This window comes from Poecile atricapillus, chromosome 13 (assembly GCF_030490865.1).
Source record: "Poecile atricapillus isolate bPoeAtr1 chromosome 13, bPoeAtr1.hap1, whole genome shotgun sequence".
In the NCBI taxonomy this organism is placed as follows: domain Eukaryota; kingdom Metazoa; phylum Chordata; class Aves; order Passeriformes; family Paridae; genus Poecile; species Poecile atricapillus.
This window is the reverse complement of record NC_081261.1, coordinates 1696217-1724178: the sequence shown is the minus strand read 5'-3', so window position 1 is coordinate 1724178 and position 27962 is coordinate 1696217. Positions and strand designations below refer to the sequence as shown.

The 27962-nt window shown below is 61.4% G+C and overlaps 2 protein-coding genes across 4 annotated transcripts in view; both read left to right on the top strand.

Annotated features, from left to right (window-relative positions):
* The first annotated feature begins 14 nt into the window (after positions 1–14).
* Positions 15–10359, top strand: ARHGEF37 (Rho guanine nucleotide exchange factor 37). Of its 3 annotated transcripts, XM_058848766.1 has the most exons (14): positions 650–1124; positions 2675–2760; positions 3101–3304; positions 3650–3773; positions 4061–4208; positions 4929–5128; positions 5615–5745; positions 6224–6328; positions 6949–7059; positions 7685–8014; positions 8647–8775; positions 9106–9301; positions 9703–9875; positions 10145–10359. In XM_058848766.1, the coding sequence occupies exons 3-14, from the start codon at positions 3113–3115 to the stop codon at positions 10352–10354; spliced, it is 2049 nt and encodes a 682-aa protein (XP_058704749.1). In that variant the 5' UTR covers positions 650–1124; positions 2675–2760; positions 3101–3112; the 3' UTR covers positions 10355–10359. The 3 variants fall into 3 exon arrangements, with proteins under 3 accessions (XP_058704751.1, XP_058704749.1, XP_058704750.1); XM_058848768.1 differs by lacking the exons at positions 650–1124; positions 2675–2760 and adding an exon at positions 15–191; XM_058848767.1 differs by lacking the exon at positions 2675–2760.
* A 16760-nt stretch (positions 10360–27119) lies between these two features.
* PPARGC1B (PPARG coactivator 1 beta) overlaps positions 27120–27962 on the top strand; it is a 48065-nt gene continuing 47222 nt past the window's right edge. Inside the window, exon 1 of the mRNA XM_058848765.1 lies at positions 27120–27280. Within this exon, the coding sequence (XP_058704748.1) occupies positions 27197–27280 (84 nt within the window). The 5' untranslated portion in view covers positions 27120–27196. The remainder of the gene's footprint in view (positions 27281–27962) is intronic.

Below are 27962 nucleotides of genomic sequence, written 5' to 3'. Positions count from 1 at the left end.
AGCTGGTAAGGGACAGCAGAGGGGCAGTGCCGGGGACACGCCTGACCTTGGGATAACACACCGGGAATCCCGTGCGTTCACGGATGGGCTGTGGGAACACCGGGGCATCGCTGGGGCTGTACATGGGAGCCACAACAGCGCCAGGGAGACACGGGCGACCTGTCCCTGCTATTCGTGCTGGGGGCGAGGAGGTGTGTCCCTGCTCTACCGGTGTGTCCCTGTGTGTCCCTGCTCTCCCGGTGTGTCCCTGCCCTCCCTGTGTGTCCCTGCTCTCCCGGTGTGTCCCGGTGTGTCCCTGCCCTCTCTGTGTGTCCCTGCTCTACCGGTGTGTCCCCGGTGTGTCCCTGCCCTCCCTGTGTGTCCCTGCCCTCCCTGTGTGTCCCCTGCCCTCCCTGTGTGTCCCTGTGGGTCCCTGCCCTCCCTGTGTGTTCCTGTGTGTCCCTGCTCTACCGGTGTGTCCCGGTGTGTCCCTGCTCTCCCGGTGTGTCCCTGCCCTCCCTGTGTGTCCCTGCTCTCTCTGTGTGTCCCTGCCCTCCCGGTGTGTCCCGGTGTGTCCCTGCCCTCCCTGTGTGTCCCTGCTCTCCGGGTGTGTCCCTGCCCTTCCGGTGTGTCCCCGGTGTGTCCCTGCCCTCCCTGTGTGTCCCCTGCCCTCCAGCCGCTCAGTGCTCCGGGGGTTGGATGGGGGGCGGCACGGAGGGCGGACACAGAGCGGGGTATCGGCTGTTTTGGCGGATGGGAGCGGTGCCGGTGCCGTTCCCGTTCCCGTTGCCGGTGCCGGCGGGGGCGGTGCGCTCGGGACCAGCCGGTGCCAGCCGGGCCGGCCGCCAGCCTCCCCCGCCCGCCGGCCGTGCAGGGACCGCCCCGCTCCGCCCGCCACCGACCGGCTGCGGCTGCCCGGCGGCGGGGCTGGGCCCCCCTGGGCGGGATCAGCCCTGCTGGGGATCATCCCCCTGCTCGGGATCATCCCCCTGCTCGGGACCATCCCCCTGCTCGGGATCATCCCCCTGCTCGGGACCATCCCCGGCCCGCCCGTGTCCCCCCGTGCCCGCCCGCAGCGGCTGCGGTGGCAGCGCCCGCAGCAGCGGCCGCGCTCGGCGACCTGCGCAACCCCGCCCGGCCCGCAGGTGAGAGCCGGGCCCGGGGGATTCGGGGGGCAGAGGAGAGCCTGGGCTGCCTGAGGAGCGGGGGTGACGCTCCTGGGGCGCGGTGGGAGCTGCGGACCCGGAGCCGGCGGGGGTCGGGGAGGGCCGGGCCGGTCTCTGCGTTACGGGCTGGGATGGCTTCGGCCCCCTCTGGGGACAGGGGTGCTGTTAGGCTCCCTTAGGGACAGGGATGGCCGGAGCCCCCCTTGGACAGGGATTTCCAGACCCCCTCTTAGGGACTGGGATGCCCGGAGCCCCCCTTGGGGACAGAGATGCTGGTAGCCGCCGAGGCAGCAGTGACAGCTCAAATGCGGGAAGCTGCCTGGGAAGGGGAGGCTGGGAAAACAAAACCTGCTCCTGCGCTGTCTGCCTGCTCCAAGCTGCCCAGAAATGCTGCAGTTTAGTTTTGCACTGCTCCCTTGTGCCCCTGAGCTCTCAGGCCAGGGGAGGCAGTGAGGTTTCCGCAGCCTGGGGAACCCCCCAGGGCAGCTCTGTGTTCTGGGGATGCTGCTGCAGGGACCAGGGACACCCCAATACTGGCGTGTCCTGAGCTTCAGGGTGCCCCTGCAGGGCTCAGGGGGGTGTCTGAGATCAGGGCTTTCCTCCTTGCCTCCACTGAAGCGGGGTTTTGCTGTCACCCCAGGCCCAGGACACTGGGTTTGCCCGAGAGTCCTTGATGGGAATCCTGCCTGGACACCTCGCAGGCACCCAGAGGGGTGCAGAAAAGCCTCCTCCTCCCCATGTGCCGTGGCAGCCAATGCCATGCCACAGGCAGGGGAGGCAGCCACGTCCCAGAGGACAGGGATGACAGCTGGCAGGGTGGCACAGTGTGCCAAGCTGTGCCAATCCCGGCTCTCCTCCAGCACAGTGGCGTGTGCCAGGAGGGGCATTGGCCCTGCCCACGGCTCACAGCTGCATCAGCCACTTGTGAACTGGACCAGGTGGGAACAGGGAGAGGGGCTGCACCTCCAAAGTGGCACCTGGCATGTTACAGTCCGGCTGTGGAGGTTGGCACTGGCTGGGCAGGTAGGGCAGGGCAGTCTGTGATGCTGCTTGTGCCATCTGATTTTTATCCTGCTGGGCCACCTCTGTCTTGTCTTTGCTCCTCTCCTCCTCTGCAGGCAGGCCTGGCAGCATTCCTGCCCCGGCTGGGGTATGGATCCAGCCCAGCTGTGCCTGTGCTGCTGTGGGCTGTGCTGCACCTCTCGCTCTCAAGGCCTCTCTGCCAGGAGCCAAGCACTGTTTGTGATGCTCTGGGAGCTGCTCATCCTCCCTGGTCTCAGAGCAGAGCATGTTTCCTGAGAAGGAAAGGGCAGGAATCAGCTGGGATTTTCCACAGCAGAGAGGAGAGTGTGTCACGTGCTGTGCCACGCAGGGCCCTGGCACTGCCTACCGGGGCCACCAGTGCATCTGGCAGAGGCGTCAGCAGCTCTGCCCTCTTCTCCCCCCATCCCAGTGGCTTTTAGAGCAGCTCTTGCTGTCACAGAAACATCTCTTGTTCCAGCTCTGCAGAACTGCTCTTTGTACTTCAGACAGGACCCCTGAATGCCAGGCAAGGCGCCAGCGGTCAAGGCAGGGAGGGAACAACTCTCCCTGGCAGCCAGGAGCTGGAGTGGAGGTGACAAACCCTGCTGTGCCCGTGGGGACAGGTCCCTACACTGTGCCAGTGCTGGGTGGCAGCTGCCAGGCCCCTGCTGGCACCTGGGGGCCTTTGCCTGCTCCCCACACGTGGGCACCGCAGCGTTGGCGCGTGTTACAGGTCCCTGCCTGCCACGCGTGGGTGTCTGCAGCCAGCCTGCTCCTGCCTCCCAGCACGTCATGGCTCCACGCTTCTGGAGCGTGCTCTGAAGTGCAGATGGGTTGAGTGTCCCTGGGGATGTGCTGTGGGGTGTGCTGGGTCACCGAGCTGGGCAGCAGAGCAGCTGGTGCCACCAGGGCTGCCTTTGCCACCCCTGCAGTGTCCTGCTGAGATGGCGAGTGCAGAGCCCGACTCTGAGGAGGCAGCTGAGGCTGAAGAGGCCACCTACGAGGTGATGCCCTGCGACAGGACCGAGCTGAGCCAGCGCCTGGCTGTGGAGGAGCTCATCACCACCGAGGCCAGCTACGTCCACAACATGCAGCTCTGCGTGTCGGACATCCGGGCACACCTCCAGAAGAAGCAGGTGACACGGGCCACCTCCCCCTGCCCAGGGGCTGGGCACTGGAGGCTCAATCTGTCCAGAGCTGTGAGATGCCCAAATCAGTGCAGGTGCTGCTTCCACCTTCCTGTGCTCCCCCAAGGTCTGGGGCTGGATGGACCTTGGGTCTGACCCAGCACAGCCACACTGTGACTTTCCCTTGGGAGCCCAGACAGGTCTCAGCATTCCCAAAGCCTCCTGAGACAGAGCATCACTCCAGCTCCTGGGGTGTCCCCTGGGCCAGCTGGAAGCTCACCAGGAGTGCCTCTAAAACACCTGTTCCATCTCTGATGTATTTGGCTTAGCCTGGGGCATCTTTGTTCCCTTCAGCTGCCCGAGCTTGACCTGGAAGGACTCTTCTCTAACACCGACGACATCCTCCATGTGTCCAGACGGTTTCTGAAGGGTCTGGAGGCCACGGCGGGCCAGGGGCAGGAGCAGCTGCTCTGCATCAGTAAGTGGTGCAGTGCCAATGGCTGCCCCGTGCCCACCGTGTGTGTGTGGGGTGGGGAGTCAGCCCAGCCCCCTGCCCTGACACCTCCTGCCCCTGGCTGACCTGCCCAGCCTGCAGACAGCGATGGGGACAGCACCAGGCCCAGCTTAGCAGGGTGCCCGGGGGCAGAGCCCTGCCCTGGCACGCTTGGCATTGCTCCACTGGCTTCACCCTTCCAGCAGGCTGGGGAGAAACCCCTGAGCCCACAGGAAAGGACCCACCTCTCCAGCCCTTCTCTCCTTCCCCAGGCACCCTGTTCCAGGAGTTCAAGGAAGAGATGGAGGCCGTCTACAAGATCTACTGTGCCAGCTACGAGCAGGCCCTGCAGCTGGTGGAGAGCTACCGCAGGGAGCCCCGGCTGCAGGAGGAGATCCTGGACACCCTGAATGCCACCGTGTAGGTCCCTGCTGCTGAGCCTCCCTGTCCCTGCTTCACATCCTGGCTTTGCCCTTCTCCTCTCTGGACAAGCTGCCTGCATGGATCTGTGTCACCAGGCTGGGTGTCACAGCACGGCCACCAACTTTGTGGCATTTTCTGGTGTAATCCCTGGCAGCCTGTCCTAGACCCTTGGTTCATAATCTTTTATGATGAAATCTCAACCAAAATAAGGGATGGGTGATATCCACAGCTGCTGCCTTCCCCAGGGAGGGCACATGGACCAGAGAGACACAGGCTGGCCCTAGGGGACCCAAACTTTCAGGGAGGTCACAAACACTGTCAGAGCCAGGAGAAGCAGGAGCAGCAGTGGAGGAGCTCCTGGCATTAGGACACAAGCAATATGATTCCCAAAAGACAGATGCCTTCCCTGTGGGTGGGAAGGGAGTCACTGCCAGCACCTCCCTCCCTGCTGCCCGCAGAGCAAGCGCTGATCCCGTGTCCCAGGGCTGGACAAGCACAGCGCTGCTCAGGGAGCCAGGACACCCAGCCAGGGCTGGCTCTGCCCTCAGGGCTGGCAGGGACACAGTCCCCCTGCAGCTGGAGGGGAGCAGAGGTTCACAGCCAGAAATGCCCCATGACTTCTGGGCTGCTCTCTCCTGAAAACACTCCCAGAGAAGCCGTGGAGAGCAGCAGGGCAGGAAGGCACCACCCCTGAGCAATCCCCCCCCTCTCCATCAGGCCTCACACGGGCGCGTCAGACCTCAGCTTCTTCCTGGTGATGCCCGTGCAGAGGGTCACCAAATACCCTCTGCTGCTGGGGAAGATCCTGGAGAACACCCCGAGCAGTACCAGTGCCCACTCAGCCCTGCAGGCAGCGGCTCGTGCCATGGCCCAGGTCAATGCCAACATCAACGAGTACAAGCGGCGCCGGGAAGTGGGTGAGTGGCCAGGAGCTGGGTGCAGGTGGGGGCACAGCACCCAGCCCAACCCCTGTGGTCTCCTGAGCCACTTAAATCAGTTCAAAGCTCTCCTGCCCTCCACTTAATCCTGCCTGGTGGAGCTGCAGGCTGTGCAGGCAGCTCCTGGAACTGCTCTGGTCCTGTAAATGCCACTCTGGGCAAGACCCCAAGGCTGCAGGAGCAGGGTGGCATGGGGGGGCTGAGGACAAAACCAGTCTGTCCACATTCCTGGGGCTGGGGAGCAGGGAATAACAGTCCTGCTCTTGGGATAGGAGAAATCAGGCTCCCCACAGATGGCAGCTCGCCCTGCTTTTTGATTTTCCTGGTCCTTCCCTTCTTTGATGTGGCTTGTTCTTATCCTGTTGATCAGCCCTGTGCTGCTCACCTTCTGCTGCCTGCTCAGCCGTGAAGTCTCCTCTTCTGATCTTTTCTCCCCCCTATTTTGCCTCCTCCCACCCGAGGCAGCAACCAAATACAACAAGGCCGAGCACCTGACGCTGCGGGACCGCCTGGCGCGCCTCAACACCCACTCCATCGCCAAGAAAACCACGCGCCTCAGCCGGCTCCTCATGCACGAGGCCGGCATCGTGGCCAAGGTGGGCAGCCCTCACCCCCTGCCCCACCCCAGGACCTGCTGCCCCCTCCTTGGGTCGTTTCTGGGGCATTTTGCTGCTCCTGAGGTGCCTCAGTAACAGCATGGCGAGCCAGCGTGGGGTGGGGTGGCTGGTGCTGCCTCTTGGTTCTCCATCAGGGCCTGTGGGATAGCAGGGATGCAGGGATGCAGGGATGCAGGGATGCTCACTCCCCACCCCAGAGCATTGCTGGGCTGCACTTTGGCCCCCAAAGGACCTACAGGATACCCCCAGCAAAAGGAAAGACACCCCTGTGCTCCCCAGCACCACGACCACACCAAGATCCTTGTTGCTGCCTGCACCGATGTTTTCACCCTTTTCCAGATTCATGGAGCCCCACAGGGTCTGCCCTGCCTGTCCCAGCTCTGTGAGCTCCAGGCAGGTGCCACCAGTGATGGGCATCAGCCCTGGCCATGGTGACAAGCTGCCTCTTTCCTTCCAGACTGAGGACAAGGAATATGACGACCTGGAAGAGAAATTCCAGTGTGTGGCATCCAGTGTGGCCACGCTGAAGGAGAATGTGGAATCCTACCTGGGCCATTTAGAGGTAAAACCTTGACCACTGGCCCAGGGGTTGGCTCCATCCCCTCAGGATTGTGGAATGTTTTCAAGCCCTGTGGAAACCAGGAGCAGTTGGGGATGTTCAGGGATTTGCAGCTGAGCTGTTGTGTCAGGGAGTTGCACAACATCCAAGGATTGCTCAGGTCCAGGGGAGTTTAAACCAAAGCTGAGGCTTTGGCAGCACTGTCTGAGCTGGTGTCATCTGAGAATAATCTGTCCTTAAACTTATCATTATTTCAAGGTCTTAAATGATTGAAAAGGCCGGGTGTTGTTCAGCCTGGGAATTCTTGCTTTAATAATGTGTATAAGGCAGAAACGTCCCCAGATCTGTCCTGACAACAAATTGCCCTTCTGAAATCACCTGGGTCAGCAGCTGCTACGATTTTCTCATGGAAATCCCTTGGGGGCATCTGAGGAAAATGAAAGTCTGAGTGTTGGCAGAACACGCAATCCCCAGACACAGCATTACGGGGAAAGCCTGGGGAAGTGGCCCAGGGTTCAGCAGCAATTCCTGGGCTGGAAAGGCCTTGCAGGAAAAGATTGACAAGGGCTGCCCACACAGGATTATTGGGAAGGAGGTAGAGCGTGATGCTTCCTCCCTTGCAGGCGTTCCTGCTGCCCACCCCACACCGGTGCGAGCTGCAGATGGACGAGGGACCTGCCCTGCAGCACCGCCGCCTCTCAGAGCTCCTCCAGAGCACCATTTTCCCAGAGTTTGTGAGTTCTCCGTCCCTGCACATGCCCTTTAGCCCTCACACCTTCTGCCAGGCCACAGTGGGGCTGGCAGCCAGGAGCTGAGGGCACCCCAGTGTCCTCACAGCCCCCCCAGTGCAGCAGGCAGAGCCGGCAGCAAGTAACAGGATCCATCTGCAGTCACTGACACATGAAACGAGGGAGCAGCTCCAGGGGAGAAGGGAGGGCAGAGGGACAGAGACAGCCCAGCTCCTGAGCCCTTCCAGGGCTGGGATGAGCTGCAGTGTCCCTCTGATGTTCATCCAGGGAGGTGGGGAGGAGACCAGAACACCCCAAGGCAAGGGGTCCTTAAATGAGCTCTGGGCAGGGCTGTGGGGAGAGCTTTGGCTGAGGCTGCTCTGAGCCATTCCAGGTTCTGCCCAGCTGTTTGCACAGAGCACAAGTTGGGAATTGTGTCGGGCATGACTGCTCCCTCCCAAGGGTTTGCATTGGTTGGCATCCTATGTGGCCTCAGGGAAAGATGTCCCAGGTGCTCCCCACCCCAGGGGATGTCCCAGGGTGTCCCACATCCCCCAGCCTCCCTCCCCCTGGCCCTGGCAGCTGCTGCTCCAAGGGGCTCCCGTGGAAATGGGGCTGCTCTCACCTGCAGAAGCAGCGTGTGCACAGGTTGGTGTGGCAGCCCCTCTGCAGCCTCTCAGACATGCTGGAGGGGCCCCAGCAGCTGGTCAAGAAGCGCCTGGACAAGCTGCTGGACTACGAGGAGATCCAGGAGAGGAAGAGCGAGATGGGCAGCGTGAGCTACGATGAGGAGGCAGCCATGAACACCTACCTGGCCATCAATGACCTGCTGCTGGCCGAGCTCCCCCGCTTCAACCAGCTGGCTGTGCAGCTCCTGGGGCAGATCCTGCGCTCCTTCAGCGCCCTGCAGCTGGACTTGGCTGCCCAGGTCCTGCACCAGGCACAAAAGGAGCTGGAGCAGGTGAGTGGGACCCCTCAGGTGCACGAGCTGAGCTAGAACTGCCTTCTCCAGGTTTGGGACATCTCTCAGACAGTGTCAGGGCACTGAAGTTCTGAACCTGCCCTTGCAGACACACAACTCCCTGTGGAGCATTTGTAAGAATCTCCCTTCCTGCCCAGGGAAATCCAGATTTTCTCTTCTGCACTGTCAGAAACTCTTCTGCTTTCTGTTTGTGGGCAGTACTGGTAATTTATTGAGGTGCTGCTGTCTGAGAGATCAGTGTGAACTCGGAGCTCCTGAGAGCTGTGCCAGGAAGGCAGGGAGGAGACAGGCAGCTCCTGGGCTGGGGAAATGCCTCCTCCAAGCCCATCCCCTGGGAGATGTCTCCCAGAGCTCCTCACTGCTCAGGACTCTGAGCCTGGTGTTTGCAAACACGGAGAGTGAGGGCTGTCCAAAGCCCTGCCCTGAGCCAGGACCAGGAGGAGAACAAGGTGCAGCTCAAAGAGGAGCACCTTTGATCCTCTGTGCAAGGTGAATTTAGTGGTCAGGTCTGGTCTTCTTCTTTCCCACCCCTTTTCTTCCTCCTGCTTCCCTTCTGCCCCTGCCCAGAGCTCTTTCTCAGTGCCCTCCCTGATGCCAGTCTGTCTCCACAGCTGCCCCATGGCCACATGCCCCTGCCCAGCTTCTGGAAGGTGGTGGAGGACAGCCTGCAGCAGTCAGGGGCTCAGCTCCGTGCCTTCTGCCAGGCCTTTGAGACCGTCACCCCGAGCCCTGGCACACAGGTAGGGCTGGGCAGGGCAAGGCTTGGGCCAGCTGGATAAAGAGAGGGACTGGGCTGTGGCTTCCCAGTGCAGAAAATCCCCTTGGTGGGGAGGCTGGCTCAGAATGTCACCCAGGGGGTTGCCACAGTGTTTTCCCCGAGCCCCTGAGAGCAGCTGGCTGGGGATAACCAGGGATGAAACAGCTCAGCTCTGCTGGTTCTGGACACTCCAGACCTGGGGGTGGAGCAGGGAGTGTGAAGGAGTTTCTCCTGTTAACCTGTCCCTGGGCTGTGATCCTGCTGTGTACCCCGTGTCTCAGCCAATGCTCCTCTGTCTCGTGCTCCCCACCAGCCTCTGACCCCTGCTGAGGAGAGGAAGGTCCTTTCCCTGGTGAGCAAGCACGGCCCAGACAAGCTTTACCAAGTGACCAGCAACATCAGTGGCAGCAGAGACTTGGACCTGACCTTGCTGAGGGGACAGATCGTGGCTCTGCTGCAGAGCGCTGACACCAAGGGCAACACGAGCAGGTGGCTGGTGGATGCTGGAGGTACAGTGAGCACTGTGGGCAGCCTCTCCTCACCTTGGCACCAGGGCCAGATTCACCTGAATCATTTCCTTACCCTGGGTGAGGCAGCAGGCCGTGGTCTCCTGGCTGCTCCCTTCCAGCCCAAGGCCACCTGAGCTTTGCTGTAAGGTTCAGCTGTCCTGGCTGATCCCCCAAGGGAGCACTCCTCAAGTGTCATGGCTGGGAAAGGAGACTCCACACTCACAGAAAGATCTGGAATTCCTTTTATTGCGGGGATTTCTCCTGAATATCCCCTAGAGATGGACTAGTTTGAGCAGGGCTGCTGTGCCATGCCAGGAAACAGCCAAAACATCATTCCTGTCTCCTCCAGCCAGTCCTGCACATGCAGGGCCCCATGAGCTGTGTGTGTCCGTGTCCTGCAGGTCCCCGAGGGTTTGTTCCTGCTGCAAAGCTCCGGCCCTATAGCCCAGTGCCAGTCCAGCAGCCTGGGATGCATCTGCTGCCCCTGGACAGTGGCACAGAGAGAAGGAGACATTCCTATGCATCCCCCGAAGCTCCCAGGCCACAGGTGGCCACCTTCACCCCAACATTCCAGGTGAGAGTGGGGGACATCCCCGGGGTCATTTCCAGCCACCCCACCCTGCTGGTCCTTGTGTGGCTGGGGAGGTGAACCTGCTTTTCCAGGTGTCCTCCTTGCTGGGACCAGGGTGGATGGGCCAAGAGAACTGTCCTTGGTGGGTCCCCATCCGTGCCACTGCTGTGCTGCCCTCTCAGAGCTGCCTGTCCTGCCACATCCTTCCCCCCTTGACTCCCAGCTCCAGCAGGGGCTTCCTCCCTCCCTCCTTCCTTCCCTGCCTTGCACAGGTGGTCGCCGGCTTCTCCTTCGCAGCCAGGAGCCCGCAGGAGGTGACCCTGCAGGCAGGGCAGCCCGTGCTGGTGCTGGAGCCCCACGACAAGAAGGGGAGCACGGAGTGGAGCCTGGTGGAGGTGAACGGCCAGAGGGGCTATGTCCCCTCCAGCTACCTGGTGACAGTCCCCGTGCAGGACCCCGCGGGCTGGAGCTTGCCCGTGTGAGCGTGGCCAGCCCGCACCAGGGGCACAGGATGGGAACAGCCAGCTCAGCACCCCAGGGCACCTCACAGGAGATGCTGCAGGGAGCAGCCCCCGGCTGGGAAGGTGGTGGGAGGCACCTGAGGACACCCAGGGACGTGGGCATGAGGGTGGCACTTGTGAGGCACTTGTGAGGGTGCCAGGCGTGTGTTGGCACAAAGCAAAGCAGCACCAGGGAGCGAGGGCAGGTGGCTGCAGTTTTCCAGGGATTTGCTGAAATCCCTGCAAGTGTCCTGGGGCTGATGAGGCAGCGGCGTCCCTGGTTAGAGCAGGACCGAGCAGCAAAGGTGCAGCACTGCAGAGGGGTCCTCGGCCAGGCATGGGGCACCTGGACACCTGGGCACTGAGCACTTCGGCACCTGAGTGCCGGAGAAACTGGGCACCTGGGCACCTGAGAAATTGGCTACCTGAGGACCTGAGAAAGTGGGTACCTGAGAATTTGGCTACCTGGGCACCTGAGTACGGGAGAAACTGGGCACCTGGGTACCTGAGAATTTGGCTACCTGGGCACCTGAGTACGGGAGAAACTGGGCACCTGGGCACCTGAGAATTTGGCTACCTGGGCTCCTGTGTCAGCGCTGCGCTGTGGCCGCCAGAGGGCGCCCCGCACCTGCTCCCAGTGCCCGCCCGGCCCGTACTGGGAGCACTGGGGGCACTGGGAGCACTGGGTGCGCTGGGGCCACTGGGGGCACTGGGAGCACTGGGAGCACTGGGGGCACTGGGAGCACTGGGGGCACTGGGAGCGCTGGGAGCACTGGGGGCACTGGGAGCACTGGGGGCACTGGGAGCACTGGGAGCGCTGGGAGCGCTGGGAGCGCTGGGAGCGCTGGGAGCACTGGGAGCACTGGGAGCACTGGTGCGGGAGTGCGGTGCCACAACGCGGGGGTTCCGCACCGCTCAGGGCACGGAGATCGCCACTCCCGGGACCCCCCGTCCCCCTGCGACCCGCACAGATCCCCGACACGGGTGGAAGAGGTTTTTGGGAGAATCAATCCGTGTTGGTCCTGACCTAAGGCTCTGTTTGAGAACGGAGACAGCCTCGCTCCCACCATTCCCGAGGTGTGCCAGCTCCATGCCTCAGTTTCCCCCGCTGTCAGGAGATGCTGGTGGCGCCGAGGGGGGCAGCCGTGCCCACGGCAGCCCTGCCGTGGTGCCGGAGGGGACCCGAGGAGCCCCCCGGGACTGGCATCACACTCTGCCCATCCCTCACTGTGGAGCTCCCGGCTGGCGTCGGCCCGGCTGCCCTGGGCTCCTGGCGCTGCCCGCATCAAAGGTGCCCGTGGCGGCTTGGCGAGCGCCCTGCCCTGCCCTGCCCAGCCGTGCCCGGGGCCAGCAGCACGCCCGGCCACCCACGGGCTCCCCAGGGCTGGTTTGGGGCAGAGTGGGGTGCCTGGGGGGCAGCCACCTCTGCCCAGGTGCCATTGGAAGCCCCGAGGAGATGCTCACCTACACCAAAGCTGGGAGGGGACAGCAGTGCCAGGGTTGGGGACATGTCCTGGGGATGCTCCCAGCCTGAGGAAAGGCTGATGGGTTCCTCAGAAAGGGAAAATGAGGAGGTTGGGGGTTGTTGAGCAGGGGTTGTGTGTCTTGCCTGCAGCCACAGGGCTCACCCCTCCAGCTCCCTGCAGATGGCTCCTCTGGATTTTTCCACCCCTAATCAAATCACATCAGGTCGGGTTTCCCTCCCGAGTCACCTTCCTGCCAGCTCCGTGGGGTGCACAGCAATCGGCCCTGTGCCAGGCGGTGGCGGCAGTCGGGCAGCTCCTGCTCCACAGCCCTCGGCCCTTCAGAGGCTCCGAGGGGACAGTGGCACAGGGGGTGCTGAGCCCGCTGCTGCCTGGGCCCCGATCTTCCCCCTGGAAGGAGATGTGGGGTGCTCAGGACTGCACAGGACATCCAGCAGCGGCTGGTTCCTGCCAGGAAGAGGGAAATGAGCTCATGTGGCTTCTCCAGTCTCTGGATCCCGAGGGGTGAGCTGGGCTCTGCAGTTCCCCCAGTCCTGCTGCCAGCCTCGATGGCCAGGGGACCTTTCCCGGGGGTCTGTCCCCAGGATGGGGCCCGGTACTTGCCTGCATCCCTCTTTTATCCCGTGAATTCCCGGTGCTGCTGCTGCCCTGAGCCTGGAAGTGCCCTCTGGGAGTCACGGGAGGGCACGGGGCTCTTCCAGCCTAAACATGAGTGGGGATAAAGGGCACAAGTGTGCCTTTAAATAGCCCGTCAAGGACAGGCTCTCCCGGGAAGAATGCTCTGGCTGGCCCGGCGGAACATGCCTGTGCCCGCGGGCACGGGGGGACAGCGGGGCAGGGCTGCTCGCCACGAGGGCAGCTCAAGGTTAGGCACGGCCCTGGCCCGCTGCCACCGTGCCACGGCTTGGCACCAGGGCAGCAGAGCCGTGCAAACAGGGAAACGAATGCCAGGCCAGGGGTTTGCCGTGCCCGGGGCTGATGTGGAGGTGGCAGCGGAGCCGCCTGTCCTGCCCGCCAGCCCGCACGGAATTTGGCACCGGCGCTGCCTGGCTGCCGGAGCAGCCTCCGGAGCAGCTCCGCTTGTCCCGGAGCGGCTGCTGCGCTCCTGTCCGGGCTGATTCATATCCTGGACGTGCAGGCATTTGGATCTTGTCCAGCATCGGGCTGGGACAGCGCACGGCCGTGTCCCCAAGGCGCGGGTGCCAGCCCAGGACGGGGCAGCTCCGGCCCTGCTCTGCCTGGCTGCTGCTCCCTGGGGACACTGCGGGGCCACAAAGCACGTCCAGGGTGACATCCCGGGATGGCAGGAGGATGGCTGGGTGCTCAGGTGTCCGTGTGCCCACCGCCTCTGCTGGGGCACCCCGGGGACAGGGAGGAGAGAGAAAAAGCAGCTGCCGCGCAAACCCCGAGCTCAGGCTCCCAATGCCGGGAAATGCAGAGGGTACAAAGGGTCGGAGCGGGGAGCCAGGAGGAACAGGGTGGCTGCCCTGGGCTGAGGGGCACAGCCAGCCCGAGTGGCTTTGGGAGCTCGAGTTCTGCCAGGCTGCGCTGGCTCCGAGCAGGGCCAGCCTGTGCCGCAGTGCTCCCGGCCACCTGCCCGTCTGGTGGCCCACGAGGAGCAGCCCGAGCCCCCGGGCACCCGGGAGAGCCAGCCGGGACCAGCGTGGCCCGAGGAGGGGCTGAGGCGAACCTGGGCTGTGCAGCAGGAGGGGAGCTGTGAGCAGCAGCGCTGGCTCCGGGCTGGTGCAGCTGGCACCTGAATTGTCTAATAAAGTGTGAAATTGCTTTCATGCTCTGCTACCTTTGCTGAGCTGGACCGTCATTACAGCCCCCCCGCACCGGCTGCCGCCGTGTCCCCCTGTGTCCCGCTGTGTCCCCTCGTGTCCCCCCGGGCCCGGCACAGCCCTGCAGCCCCCCTGGGCTGGGGTCCCCTCCCTGCCCCTCAGAGCTCTGCGGGGCACCCCCGCGATGGGGGTCCGTGCCGTGGGGATGGGCTGGATCCCTGCCTTGGGGCTGGGGGCTGCCGTGGGGATGGATCCGTGGGGCTGGGGGCTGCCGTGGGGCTGGGCTGGATCCCTGCCCTCGGGCTGGGTCCGTGGGGCTGGGGGATGCCGTGGGGCTGGGGACTGCCGTGGGGCTGGGGGATGCCGTGGGGCTGGGTTGGATCCCTGCCGTGGGGCTGGATCCCTGGGGCTGGGGGCTGCCGTGCCGCCCCCTTATCGCTCGGGATGCCCGGGGCTGCCGGGATCGGCTCAGGCGGGAGCCCTGCCCCGGCTCCATCCCGGAGCCTCCTGCGGCTGTACAGAGCTCCCACCCTGGCAGGGACAGAGGGACAGCCCGGCCCCCGCCGCCGGTGGGTGACGAATTGCTCCTGAGCCAGCTGGCTGTGCACAGAAACTGTTCTCCACCTCTAATAACAATAATCAATCACCCTGCTGTGGGCAGGGGATGTGCGAGGTTTTCCAGGGCTGGGGAGCCGGTGGGGCGAGCAGGGGGATTTTGGGGGGCTCCCAAGGGGGACACAGAAGCCTCTGCTGCGGTGGTGGCTTCCCTCCAGCACTGCCCAGCAGGAGGGTAGTCCATGATCAGGTACACACGCTGCCAGGGGAAGTGCCAGCTCCTCGGGGCTGTGAAAATCGTGATTTTGGAGGGAAAAGCAGCTAGGAGCCCAGCTCTGGCATGGGGCACAGGGTGCTCCCTGCTCCAGAGGGTCCCCATGCCAAAGGAGCTGCTGAGTGAGGCCCAGGAAAAGGGATTTCTGCAGGGTTCAAGATACTTTGCCCCAGGGAAGTGGTGCCACGTTTTTCCAGCTACTGATAAAATTAAACCCTTGATCTGGTTAAAGATTTAGCCCACAAGGCAAGCCCGGGTAGGCCAGCAATGCTGTTAGTGCCACTGGCTTGGTGACAATTCAATTTTTTCCTAATATCTAACCCAATCCTACTCTCTGTCAGTTTGAAACCATCCCCCTTGTCCTGTCACTGCTGGAGAAAACCAGTCCTTGGGAGCAGCCGGGGGAGCGCACCCTAACCCAGCAGCATTCCCGAGCCCTCCTTCATTGGCATTCCTCCTCTCCCAGCCTGCACAGCCTGTTCCCAACGCCCCAAGCGTTAATTGAATCGCTTCCCCCAGAACTGCCAATGCTTTAGGGACTGGAGCATCTGCACACACCGCGGGCAGCCGGCTCTGCCCTTCCCGCGGGATGCTCCAGCTGCAGGGAAGGAAAAAGGAGCGAGCAGTGACAAGGGCAGGTCGGTGTGCAGGTGGAAAGAAAGATTCACGGGGTGAAGGGGATGGAGTCCAGCCAGGAGCCCCAAGAGCTGTGGGAACCCCTTGGGAAGATCACCAAGCATCCACAGAGCTTGGAAAACATCCTGCTCCCCTCCAGGCCGGGTCGGGCACTCCACGCAGCCCATCAAACCACGGGGGCTGTTCCTTCATCTCTGCCCAAAGGAGAAGATCTGTGGGTCTCAAATCTGCCTTTTTAGGCTGCTCCCGACAGGAGCTACAAGCTGCAGACACGAAGCCTTTTGTGAGCCCGACCGCATCCCGGCTGGGATTTACCTAAAACAGCCCCAGGGAGGAACGGCTGGGCGGGGATGTGGGGGGAGAGGGAGGCAGGCTGCCTGGTGTTTGTTTTTACTAATGAAGCCCCATAATCAAATCATTTCAATTTTAATTGTAAAGCCAGCAGGCAGATTTCTGTCTCCAGATGGGACGTGATAGGAATAGTTGAAGGCTGGGCACGTTCTGCCACTCACCTTAATGCTCGGAACGAGGCAGATGGGAGCAGCACTGGGGAGGGCTTGGGAAGAGCCTGCTCCCCCAGGGATGAGGATTTGAGCTGGGATCAGACCCAAAGCCTCTCCTGCCTTGATGACCGAGGGAATCTAACCCCTGGCAAGATGTGCTGCACCATTCCCAGGTCTGAGCAGGGGAGGCAGGAGCTGTTTTCCCTGCTTTCATCTCCCAGCTCTGCCGGGATACATGAAATCTATTTGTGGCTTCCACTTACCATCTCATTTTTTGGGTGTTTGGACTTTGGGAAATAAAGGAAAATAAAGAAACTGGGTCATTTTCTATTTATTTGGAAGAGCTGAGATGTTAACCCTCCAGCTGCACAGAGCTCTGCTCATGTCTCTGTGGGACTGCCAAACTCGGAACAAGTGCTGGGGGAGAGGAGAATCCTCCTCCTCAGCGAAGAAAATGTGTCTTTTGCCCAGCTTCTGGTTCAGGCTGGGGGGAACTGGGTGCAGTGGGGCTGGGATTGCTCTCCCAATCTAAAGCAGTTACCTCAGGCAATGGAGAAATGGAGCTGGGTTGCTCTGGGAGTGATTAAATCCCCCAAGGAGGGACATTCCTTGCTGCCTACCAGGCCTCAGCAGTCACCCCGGGGCATGGGGTGGGCAAAGAGGGATGTCAAGGAGGGGGAATATCTCCTCTGCTCCCCACCAGAGAGGTTTGTTTCTCCCAAAGAGGATGAAGCCGGAGGTACAGCGTGATCCGGGCAGGTCACACTAAGTATGGAATACCTTGTGCTCCTCTCTGCCTTCCCCAGAGCCATAACGGGGCAGAGCCCAGCTCTTATCAGGGCTGGCTGCTGCTGCTGCTTTCACCTCCTCGAGCTGCTGCCCTCCCCATGCCCACAGCCCAGCTCCCAGAGCTGACAGCATTTCTGGAATCCCCTGGAAGGGATCCAGGTGGGGAATGCCAGGCACAGAGCAGCCACCAGCATCCCTCTGGCCGGGCCTCTTCACTCTTATCAGCTTTCCCTTTTGGTGCCTGAGTCATCAGGAACAAGAGCATCAAATCAGAAATAAAGTCATTACCTCGCTAAGCAAATACAGATGAAAACCTCACTTTATTTTTTGAAATCGGAGCCCTGGCTCCCGAGGGCTTGAAGTGGCACCTTCCCTCTGCCGGCCTGCCCTTGGCTGGGTGTGCTCCAGCCCAGGGATGCCCTGGGTGAGGAGAGGAGGGAGAGAGGGGCACTCTCCTGTCAGTCCATGGATTTCCCGACACGGGGGATCTCTGTGCTTGCTGGACCCTCAGGCTGGTGGCTCCAGCTACATGAACTGGGCACATCCAGCGGGTGTGAGAGCCCTCCTGCTGTCCCTGTGCCACCCATCCCTGCTGCCAGCACAGCCCCCTTTGCCCCAGGGCTCATCCCCGGCACTTTGTGCCTCCCACGTGTCTGCGGCTCACCATCCCCATCCCAGTGTCCATCCGGGATTCTGCTCTCCTTCTCCCTCTTTCTTATTATTTTTTTTTTTTTCCCTCCACCATCTCCAAATGGGAATTAAATTGAGGCCACCAAACTCAATTTGTGTTCGCAGCCGTGCTGGGGCTGCAGGCGGCGTTCCAGCCCCGGCTCCCCTGCCAGGCTCCGGCTGGGAACCGCAGTGTTCTGGCTCCTGCTGCCGTGCCCGGCGTGCCCCTGCCTGTCCCCGGTGCCCCACGGCAAGGCAGGGCTGGGGTTAAACCCAACCACACCAGGACATGTGCCCGAGCAATTCCTCCCTGGCGTGAGCCGCGCTCGGGGCAGCGCTCAGCTCCGGCACCGCAGCCCCATCGCTGAGGCTTCTCCCGGTGTCCCGGGGGCTCTCCCACCACTGCAGCCGTGTGGGGAGGGGCTGGAGACCTCCGGCACCACAGCCTGGCTCGGCCTCGGGGGCTCAGGGGGAAATTGGGGCGAGCTGGAGCCAGGGAGCGGCTGCGGGACAGCCGGGGCAGGGGCTGGGGGTGCCGGGACCGTGGGGTGTCCTGCCAGCGAGGAGCACCCTGCTGCCCCTTATGAGGCTTCTGCCACCCCAGCAGGGCTTGTTTTAATCAGGCAGGAGTGGGAGGAGGAGGGATGCTGGTCATGGGTGGACTTGTTCCCCTGCCACGCAGGAAAACGTCCCTGGAAGTGCCTGAGGACAGCAAAGGAGGGCAGACCTGAGTGTGCTGGGAGGGAACAGCCGCTGGGAATTTCAATGACCGCCCGTGAATGCTGGTTTTGTTTTGTCCCAGCCATGGCTGTGCTCTGCAGCATTCAAACCCCGCCGCTCACGGGGCTCTGCGCATGGAGCAACTTTGGAAAAGCCGGGGAGAAACCTGAGCTTGAGAGGAGCCTGGTGCGGCACCCTGGCCCTGCTCTGCAGAGAAACCTCTGCAGGGATGTGCAGCAGCCGGGGTGGGCTCTCCCCACGGCCTCCAGTCAAGCTTTGATCCCGTCTGCCAGAAGGAAAAGTGATGGAAAGAGTAGAGATGGTCAGGAAGGGAGTGAGGTGCGCTTCCTGCATCCTTCCTGCACAATTCCTGCACAATTCCTGCACAATTCCTGCACAATTCCCTCTCCCCCTGCCCGATGGGCTCTGCCGTGGTGCTGGGCAGTGCAGGAAGACTTTTCCAGCCTCGGGATGAGGCTCCCAGCCCGGGACATGGAATGCTGCCCCGTGACTCTCCTCGGCTCCCTGGGGAATGGAGATGCTGCCAGGCACTGTGGTTTACAGCCTCAGCACACTGCCAGATCCATGCCCTGAAAATCTACTTTCGTAGGGATAAACAGGATTTCTTATTCCTGTTGCTAATGTGATATCATCACGCTGCACCACAGATGTTTTAATAACACATAGTTCTTTTAATGAAGGGACTTAAGCAAATTTCCTTCCCAACATTTGTATATGTCCCATTTGCTCATTTATTCGTGCAGTAAATGAAATTAAAGTTACTAAACATTTAGAAAATTGCAAATACACTGGAGAAGTGCACCTGGTATTAAAATAAGGAGCAGGAGCTGCTCTCGTGGCACAGAGGCTGCCGAAGGAACACACTGCTGGACGCTTCCTCCCTTCCTGTGCAGCCACTCAGGCTGGAGGAGAAGGCAGCTGGGCACTGCCAGACCCCATTCCCAGGGATGCTGACACTTGACAGTGTTGACAGTGACAACCACTGCATTTTTATTTTTATCATCCCGCCAACGCCGCTCTTTAGATCAGCTTTTATTAAAAATAAATAATGCTTTTAAAGCTGCTGCCGGGGCACCAAACTGTGACAAAGGCCAGGGAGGCGGTGCTAAGGATGATTAATGTGATTTTTCCAGGGAAATACTGTAGCAGCTCTCCCGTGCTGAGGGCTCTGCTGATGGGTGTGGGAAGGACAAAGGCGCTGGGTGCCCTTCTCAGCCTGGCACGGCTGGCACAGCTCTGCCTGTGGCCTCAGCCTCTCCCAAGCCGGGCTTATGTGGGCACAGGTCAGGCAAAGGCCAAAGGGATGTGGAGGCACAGAGCCCTCCCAGCCCCTTGGATGTTTCCATCCCTTTTTTTCCATTATCCAAGCCCAGCTGGGTGGTGACCACAGCTCGTGCTCAGAGCAGTGAGAATGGACATGGAACATTCCCTGACACACAGCCTGCACCCTGGGGCTCCACGGATGTCCCACATCCATTGTGTCACTGTCCTGGAGCTCCAAGGATGTCCCACATCCATCCTCTCACCATCCTGGGGCTCCAGGGATGTCCCACATCCATCCTGTCACCATCCTGGGGCTCCGGGGATGTCCCACATCCATTGTGTCGCTGTCCTGGGGCTCCAGGGATGTCCCACATCCATCCTGTCACCATCCTGGGGCTCCAGGGATGTCCCACATCCATCCTCTCACCATCCTGGGGCTCCAGGGATGTCCCACATCCATCCTGTCACCATCCTGGGGCTCTGGGGATGTCCCACATCCATTGTGTCGCTGTCCTGTGGCACCAGGGATGTCCCACATCCATCCTGTCACCATCCTGGGGCTCCAAGGATGTCCCACATCCATCCTGTCACCATCCTGGGCAGGCCCAAGCCAGGCACATCTGCATCACATGTGGAGGCTTCTCCCACATTGCAGCCTCCAGATGAAGATGAGCAAACCTCCAGCACCACGGGAAAACCCCCAAAGCCTGTGCAAGGCTGGGCTTGCTCCCTCTGGGCAGACTCATCCCAGCCAGGCTCCCCAGGAAGAGACACCAGTCCTTCCCAGTCTGAGCACTGGTGTGGTGGCACAGCTGCCTCTGCTCATGGCCACGGGGACTGGGCTGCAGCTCCTGCCCAGCTGTAAAACCCCTGCATGATCGAGGTTTGTGGCTGGGGGGCTGAATCCCTGCTCAGAGCTTGTCCAAGGCCTGCCCAGCACCTCAGCTTTCCCCGCTCCCAGCTCAGGGCAACCAACGGGAAAAGCAGCGAGCAAAATCTTAGGCAAACATTTTGGGAATGTAAAAATCCCACTCTCAGAGTGTGGTGTGTCTCAACACTTGCTGGGGAATGGCAAGGGATGTAGAGATGGGCAGGCAGAGCCGCTGACCCGCGGAGCTCCGGCTTATCTGCTCCACCAGGGAAAGGCGCTGCCTCTCACTGCTGCACTCCCGTTATCCCGGTCCCTCCGCTGCCTTTCCAGGCCAGAGCATTCCTTAAACTCTGCTTTATCCCATCCCTGCTGCTCCTTTTCCCAGCGCCACCAGCAGCTGATAATAACATCCCTAAATCCCGCCTGCCTGGTCCCAGCGCTCCGAGCCTCGGGTCGCTCCCAGCCCTCAGCACCACGGAACGCGTGGGCAATGAGCGGCACAGCACTCCCTCCTCCCCTGCTTGTGCAATTCGGGCTCTTGGGATGCCATCTCCAGCCCCCCTGGCTCTCCGCTCCCGGGAACCTCGTGCCCATCCCTGCGGCAGGCGGAGGAGCGAGGCGGCTGCGTTCCTTACCTCTCTCCGGAGCCGGGAGTGCGGGGAGAGCTGGAAATAGCCCTGGCTGACACAGATACCTGTGCGGAACAGCAGGGGCCTGCTCTTGCCGTGGTAATTGCATACTGCATGGCGATGAGTCAGCCGGAGCCCCGCTCGGGCAGCACGAGGCTGCCCTGCCTCCCGCACCGTGCGGGCAGCGCCCGCACAGCCCAGCCCGGGCCCCGTTGCCGGGGAAATTGATGCTCCCCCCGTCCTCTGGAAGGGGGGCCCGAAACACAGGAGCAGCGAGAGGATGGGAATGAGAGCATCTTGCAGCTTTTTAAGCTCTCGAGATGCTTTCAAGTGCCAGGGAGGCAGTGCGAGCTGTGATTTGCTGCATTATTTCTGTTGCTATCCCTGCACGGGGAGCTCCTGTGTGCAGAAGAGCTGCTTGCGGCAAGTCGGCATCCAAACACTGCCGATTCTGGGGGGGGAGAACTGAACCCCACAGCTGCCATCACCCACAAGGGACCGGGGGCCAGCCTGGCACCAGCCCTCAGCCCTTGCCAGGGTCTCTGGGATGGGCCCCCTTTATCTCAGCCGTGGGTAACCGAAGCAGCTGGACACCAAAAGTGGCATCAGCTCACCCCGAGCTCCTCAGCGAGAAAGCCAGAGCTCTCCATCCTCCTCCTCATCCTTCTCCTGGGGCTCAGGGGCTGCCTGGCTGCCGGCGATTGCACTGTCAGGACATTAATAAATAATTAGCCGGCAAACTTCCACCAGGGAGCTTCGTTTCCTCTGCTCCAGCGGTGCTGCCTGCTCAGAGAGTGAGAACCAGGGGAGAGCAGCTATTCCCAGGAAGAGGGGCTGGAGGGGGTGGCATTTTCCCAGCCGGGCTGGCGGCTCCCCAAGCTCCTCCACAGCTGACTTCACATTCCAAAGGGATTCGGGGGGAGGAGGAGGAATAGGTAAAATCAATGAGAACCTATTTGGCGGGACAAAAGAACGTGGTTTTATTTATAACCCTGGCTGGAGCTGAAGTGTCTCCTGCTCAGTGCTGAGGCATTGAGGAGCAGCAGTTGCTGCACAGGGCTGGGAGATGCACCAGTGCCTGCTGCCCACCCCTCCCCATCCAGCCCCACTGAGCCCCCAACTCCCCAAAGTGCCGGGGGTGGCTTTGCTGGCCAGCCTGGCCGGGGGGGAGCAGCTGCAGAGGGGTTTCTGCTCTAACTGCAGTGTCTGTGATCAGGGTGGGGGGCAGGAGCCCCTTCCCACCACTCGTGCCCAGCCAGGGCTGCAGGAGCTGGGGACAGTGGTGGTCACTCACTGTGGGGGATGCTCAGAGGAGAGCTGGTGACAAAGGAGGAGGGGGTGCTGCGAGATGGAGGCCCAGGGACAGACAGAGCCAGCCTGGCAGGCTGGGAGTCACGAGCCAGGAGATGCCCATGGACATCCCTGCCAGCAACAGCTGCTTGGGGAACAGCAAGTCCTTGCTCAGCAGTGCTGCAGATCCAAAGCGTCTCCCTCCACTGCTCGCTGCCTTGGCCAGCTCTGCTGGTGCAGGAGGATCAGGACCTGCTCTGGTGATCATGGCACGTCTCAGGGATGAGGCAGTTAAAACAGAGAAAGGAAGAGATGCACCCAGACTCTGAGTAACCTCCAGGGAGAGGCAGGAGAAGTTGCCCTGCTTGGAGCCATAAGCAGAGGAGGATGAGGCCAGTCTGGGTCTCAGCCAGCCGCCCCAATGCCCCTCACTCCTCCTGGGAGCAGCTGGCAGCAGGATGGTGGGGACACAGGAGATATCCCAGCTCCTGGTGCTGTCCTGCCAGACAGGGAAGGGCAGTGAAGGGAGCCCAGGCAGCACCACCAGGACCGGAGGCAGCTGCACAGGCAGGGGTGAGGCAGGGGGGACAGGGAGAGGCCAGTGGGGTGACATGGATGGGCTGTGACAGACACTGCCAGCACAGTGTGAGAGCTGCCAGAGCTGTGGGAAAGCCGAGCTCAGGCAGAGTGAGAGGGACATGAGGGACACGAAGAGGATGGTGCAGCTCCCGCAGGTCCCATGGCTGGCTGGTGCCCTGTGCCAGGCTGCTCCAGGGGACACCTGGAACAGCAAGGGCCAGGCTCAGGCTGCAGGCTGGGACGTCAGGCAGCGCAGAAAGAGCAGTGCAAGGTCTCTGACAGCGCATTCCTTCCCCCAGATGAAGTGAGGTACAGGATGAGCAGAGTGCCCTGGGCTGCTGCCAGCCTCTCATCCCCAGGCAGAAGGGGCCGGCTGGCCCTGCTGTGCCAGAGCAGCCTGGGAGGAGGACGGGCTGCTTCAGCTGCTGTGGGTGTGCTGCTTCCATGGACAAATGAGTCACTGAAAGTGCCATAAGGAGTCAATGGGCATCCTGGTCCCCTGCTCAGCCCACACAGCTGGTGGGCAGCGTGAGCCATCGTGCAGGAGCCTTCCCTACCCTCCGCTGCCTGGGCTCTGCCTCTTGCTCCGGGAAATTCCCATCTGTTTCAACAGTGCATCCACAAAACCCCCTTCTTGCTCCTTTGCCATCACATTTGTCTCCTCAGAGGTTTTCTCTGCAAGAACCGTGTGGATTTGCCTCCACAGCACGCTCCAGGCTGCAGTTTGGGAGAGGAGCAGGCTGCAGGATGGGGCAGGCTGGAGCCCTGTCCAACATCCCCCTGCATGGGTGCATCCCTCCAAGCCTCAGTGCTGGCCACAGGCTGCTCTGACGGAGCTGCAGAGAGCCTGGCAGGTGGCACAGGGTGGGAGGGACCCTCTGCCAGGTGCACTCCAGAGAGGGCCCTGGGGGCTCTGCCACAGCACAGGCAGAGTGTCCACGGTGGCCACATGCACGAAGGCTTTGTGGCACAGTGGGACATCACCCTGCAGTGATGCTGAGGGGATCTGGAGCAGAAATGGCAACGTCTGAGCTACCAGAGGCTCAGCCCTGCTCCCTGGACAAGCTGCATCTCAGAGCCAGGAGCCCACCCAGCACCCACTTGCCATCAGAATTCACTTTTGTTTCCTAGGTCCTCTCCAGCCCCAGGGGCCAGTCAGCCCCAGAGGACATGAGACTTTCACTCCTTGCTGAAGCATAGCAGAGCCCCCCTGACAGCAAGTGAGGAGGAGGAGACAGCATCTCCCAGGTGCGCACAGCTAATGAGGCACAGCAAGCGTGCAGGGAAAGCAACACTCTGTCCCTGTGCTCGTGACTCCAGGTGAAGGATAAGGCTGAGCTGAGCAGGGCTGCGGGGAAGGGAAAGCAGAGCTCGTGGAAAGGAGCCAGGCAGAGAAACTCAGCGAAACCCAGGGCATGGCACTGCCAACCGCTGTGCCCTGCGGGGAGCAGGGCCCCAGCGGGCAGCCTGCATGAATGGAGAGAGCTCCAGGGGAGGGCTCTGGGGCAGCCTGGGGACACCTTCCCCTTCAGCTGCCCCCAGCCAGCGGCTCACAAAGCTCCTGCCAGCGCTCAGAGCCTTTCCCCGGTGCCCAGCGGGAGCGGCCACAGCGCCAATGCCCCGCTTGGTGCCGAGCAGAGAGCGGCAGCAGGCGGGGGCTGCGGGGACCGGCCGCGGATGTTGTAACTCGGAGGAGCCCCATTTGCCGCTGCCTCTCACTGCCCGCTCCTTACAACATTTTGCCATCCACAAACAGAGGCAGCTGCAACGTGAGAGCGAGGGCGGGCGGTCGCCGGGCCGGGGTGGCTCCTGCCCAGCCGGAGCTCATTGGCTCCTGCCCCTGTCCCACGCCTGGCCTTTGGCAGGCTCAGGGTACCTTCAAACCCTGTCCCCTCCTGACCGCTGGCCCAATGACATTACTCACTCGCTGTTGTTTGGAAAGGACATTTGCAAGCTTTTCCTGTTATATTTTACCTCGGTAATGCTATCCCCAGCCCCTCGAGCTGCTCTGTGAGCCACAGAGCGGTGTGGCTCAGCCAGGGCTGCCAGGCTGGGGTGGGCACAGGGGGCTTAACTCTGCTCGGGAACAGCTGGCACCTCTTTGAGTCCATAAATACAGAGAGCAGCAGAAGCTGGAGCTCTGCCCTGCTCTGAGCTCAGGGTCTGGTTGAGGAGCAAAGCTGCAGAGCTGTGCTCAGGGCAGGGTGTGTGACACGGGCAATGCCATGTCCCACTCACACCACGGCATTCCAGACATCACCTTTACCCACCGCAGGTGTTTCTGAGGCTGCCACATGACAGACTTCTGAGAAGGTGGAGACAACACCACTTAAAACATCTTGTCCTCCTTCGCCTCTCTCCTGGTGCTTCCGAAGCCCTTTTTATGAGTGTTATTCAACCAATTCCTCCAGAAATCACTGGGCACAGGGAAGTGGTGTGATCTCCATTTCACAGGTGAAAAGAACCAAAAGGAACAGAAAAATGCTTGGACTGTGCAAAAGTCCAGAGCAGTCAGGAGCTGAAGCTGGGCAGGTTAACATCAACTTGCAGCCACGTGAGCAACTGTACTTCATCCTGCAGGATCCCACTGAAACCCAGAAGCAGCAAAAAATCCATTTGGCCAAGATGCCCCCATTGTGTCCTCTGTTCCCCTCCCAATGGGCAGCCTGACCCCAATGTCACATCCAGTTTTGCCTGCAGGGTTGGAAGATGCCCTAACCTGTCTGTTCAGAGGAGAAATGGGGCAGTGCAGCCTGGGCTCTGTTTTCCTCATGCTCCTCCACACCTGGGGTGGCTGCTGTCAGGGTGGGTGTCCTGCAGGCTGTGACCACTGGAGGCTGGGAAGGGCTCATCTCCTCGGGGAGCGTGAGGAGGAAAGGGAGGAGGAAATGTGCTTGCACATGGATCAGAAAAGAAAAGGTATTTCTGAAAAGCCCAGCTATGCACAACTTGATTTTCCAATGACGATTCTCAAGTAATTCCCACGAATGTTACTTCCTACTTGAGTGCAGCTGGTGCAAAGGAAATCACGAGATGCTCAAGTGCGAACCTCGCCTTTTGTGCAACAAATTCCTCCCAAAGGACTACTCTTGTAGTGGTGAGGCCTTCCAGCCCTGCTTTTTGCTGGGATGGGGCAAACATCCCTTCTGTTCCCAGCTCATCTACATCACGGCGTAGCCTTCATCACTTGTATCTTCTGCAAAGAAGGGAATGTGCGCCAGATCACCGCTCAGCTGGGAATTTGAGTCTTCAAGGAATTGCACATGCCCCAGAGCAAGGCAATTTCCTTCCTTGGCCCTGCTGACTGTGCTGTGCCAGCTGTGAGCTACAGCTGGGAATCCTGGCAGGGCATTCCCGGGCCCAGGCCTCCCACCCATGGGAAGAGAAGTTTCACTGCTGGCAGGGTGGCCGGAAAAGCACCTTGGGTAAATGTTTTGGCACTTGACAACAGTAATGAGTACTGGAGCGCACAGCAATGAGGAAGAGTTGCTTTGCCCATCCCAAGGCCGCCCTGGCCTCCAGCTCTCATCAGTGTGACACAACAGGCGCCGTCCCTGACATCTCCCTTTGGTGCAAGGCTGGGGATCATGAGGGAAAACCCAGTGTTGCTACATTGCATGGTGTTCACAGCATGTCCTGAACCAAAGAGAGGCCAGAGAGAATTAAAAGAGCAGCTGGAAATAGCTCTGCCTTTGAAACAACAGCAAAGAGAGCACGGATGGGCAGTGGGCCTTTCCTGTCAGAAGAAGAAGCACTCTCTGTTCACCCCTCAGAGCCTGGCACAGAGCTGCCCACCCTGATAGCTCCACATCACTTTGCTCCATCAGCTTTTTACAGTGACCCTGCAGGTCTGTTGAGGCAGTCTGAGGGGATGCAGAGATCTGGAGCCATTAGGCTGCAGGTGTTGGCCACTTTGGTTGGTTGTGTATCAGCTAATTCAGGCTGCAGTGCCAAGCCCTGCTCTTTCCCATGTAATTGCTACGGGTAAGTAAATAGAACATTCATGAGATTTTTGGTCCCATCATTAATAATTTCTGAAAGGGCTTTTAGGATACGCCTCAAAACCCCAGACAGAAAGATGACGTGCATGACATCAAGATGCTCACAGCGGCAGCTGAAATAAAAACAAGGAAAATCAGAAGATCTTTTGCTCTTTTTTACTGCAGTCCACTGGTCCCACTTCAGTGCAGACCCACCGAGCCTGGAAGTGTCCCCTGGCCCAACCACGGCTCTCAGGGTTTATGTATCTCCACAGGGGGTGATCTGGGGACTGCTGAGAGGTGCCTGGTGCTGTTGGGTGCTCTCACTTTTAAACGCTGGCAATTTTAAGGCGTGCGCAGCGGCATTGCTCAAAGTGGGTTCCCCTGTGTGTGCGTCCCTGGGAACGCCGCTCCTTCAGGAACTGCGGGGGGCACTTTAAAGCCCCCCAGAGAGAGCCTGGACGTGTCCCCCGCTCTGAGACGCTGCACGCAGCGCTTCCACACCTGAACTCGGAGTGACTCGGGGGCCGCTTTGACGCGGTGCCACCTCCAAGGGACGCACAAAGCGGTGTCCCGCGAGTGTCTGCAAAACCCCCGGGGGGCTCCCTGGCAGCGATCCCCGCCGAGGCCGGCTCCCGCAGCCGCGGGCGGGGGCTGCAGGCGGGGGCTGCGGGCGGCTCCGCCCCGGCGCTCCGCGCTCCCCGCCCCGACGGCCGCCCGGCTCCCGCCGCCGCGCCTGCTGCATGCTCGGTGCTCAGCCCCAGCCGGAGGTGGAAGATGGCGGAGCCGGGGCCGGATTGCAGCTCTCTGCTCGACGAGGATCTCTCCTCCTTCGTCTTCAGCTACCTAGCTGACAGCCAGGTAGGGAGGGCTGCTGGGGGGTTCTGCTGTGCGGGTCCCTGCTGCGGCTGGAGGCGGGGGGGAACGGCCAGACCCCCCCGCTGCTTGCCGGGGCACCGCGGGGAAGAGCCGGTGCTGGCGGAGCGGGGCCGCGGGGCTCGTCCGCAGGGTGCCCCGGGGGTCTGCGGCGCTCCGGTTCCCTGCGGAGCCGCGGGGCCGTGCGCGCCCCTCCCGGGGCTCCCGGGCGGCCGCAGCCCCGCAGCCCCGCCGGCGCTTTCAGCACCACTCGCACGTGGACTCCCGCGCCCCCCCGCTCCCCCAGCGGCCGCGGATCTGGGGGGGAGAGGGGATAAGTTGATGGGTCGATGGGTTTCGGTACAGAACCACCCCCCCCCCCCCCCGGTTGTTAGGGCTCCCCCAAAGGTGGGGAGGGGGCGGCGCGGTGCGGGCGGTGGGGGGGGCTCCGCAGGGGGCTGTGCGGTGGGGGCTGACAGAGCCGGGCTGTGGGATGAGTCATGCCGAGCGTCAATTCCACGCATACGGGCTGGGATCTTGGGGGATGGAGGTTTGGGAAAGGAGGGGGGGGGGGGGGGGTGTGCGACAGCGACAGGGGTCTCGTTGCTGCGAGTCGCCTGCTCCAAAATGTGGATGGGCTGTGTTTTGGACGGAGCTGGGTATTAAAATCAGATTAAGGCTCCTTGGC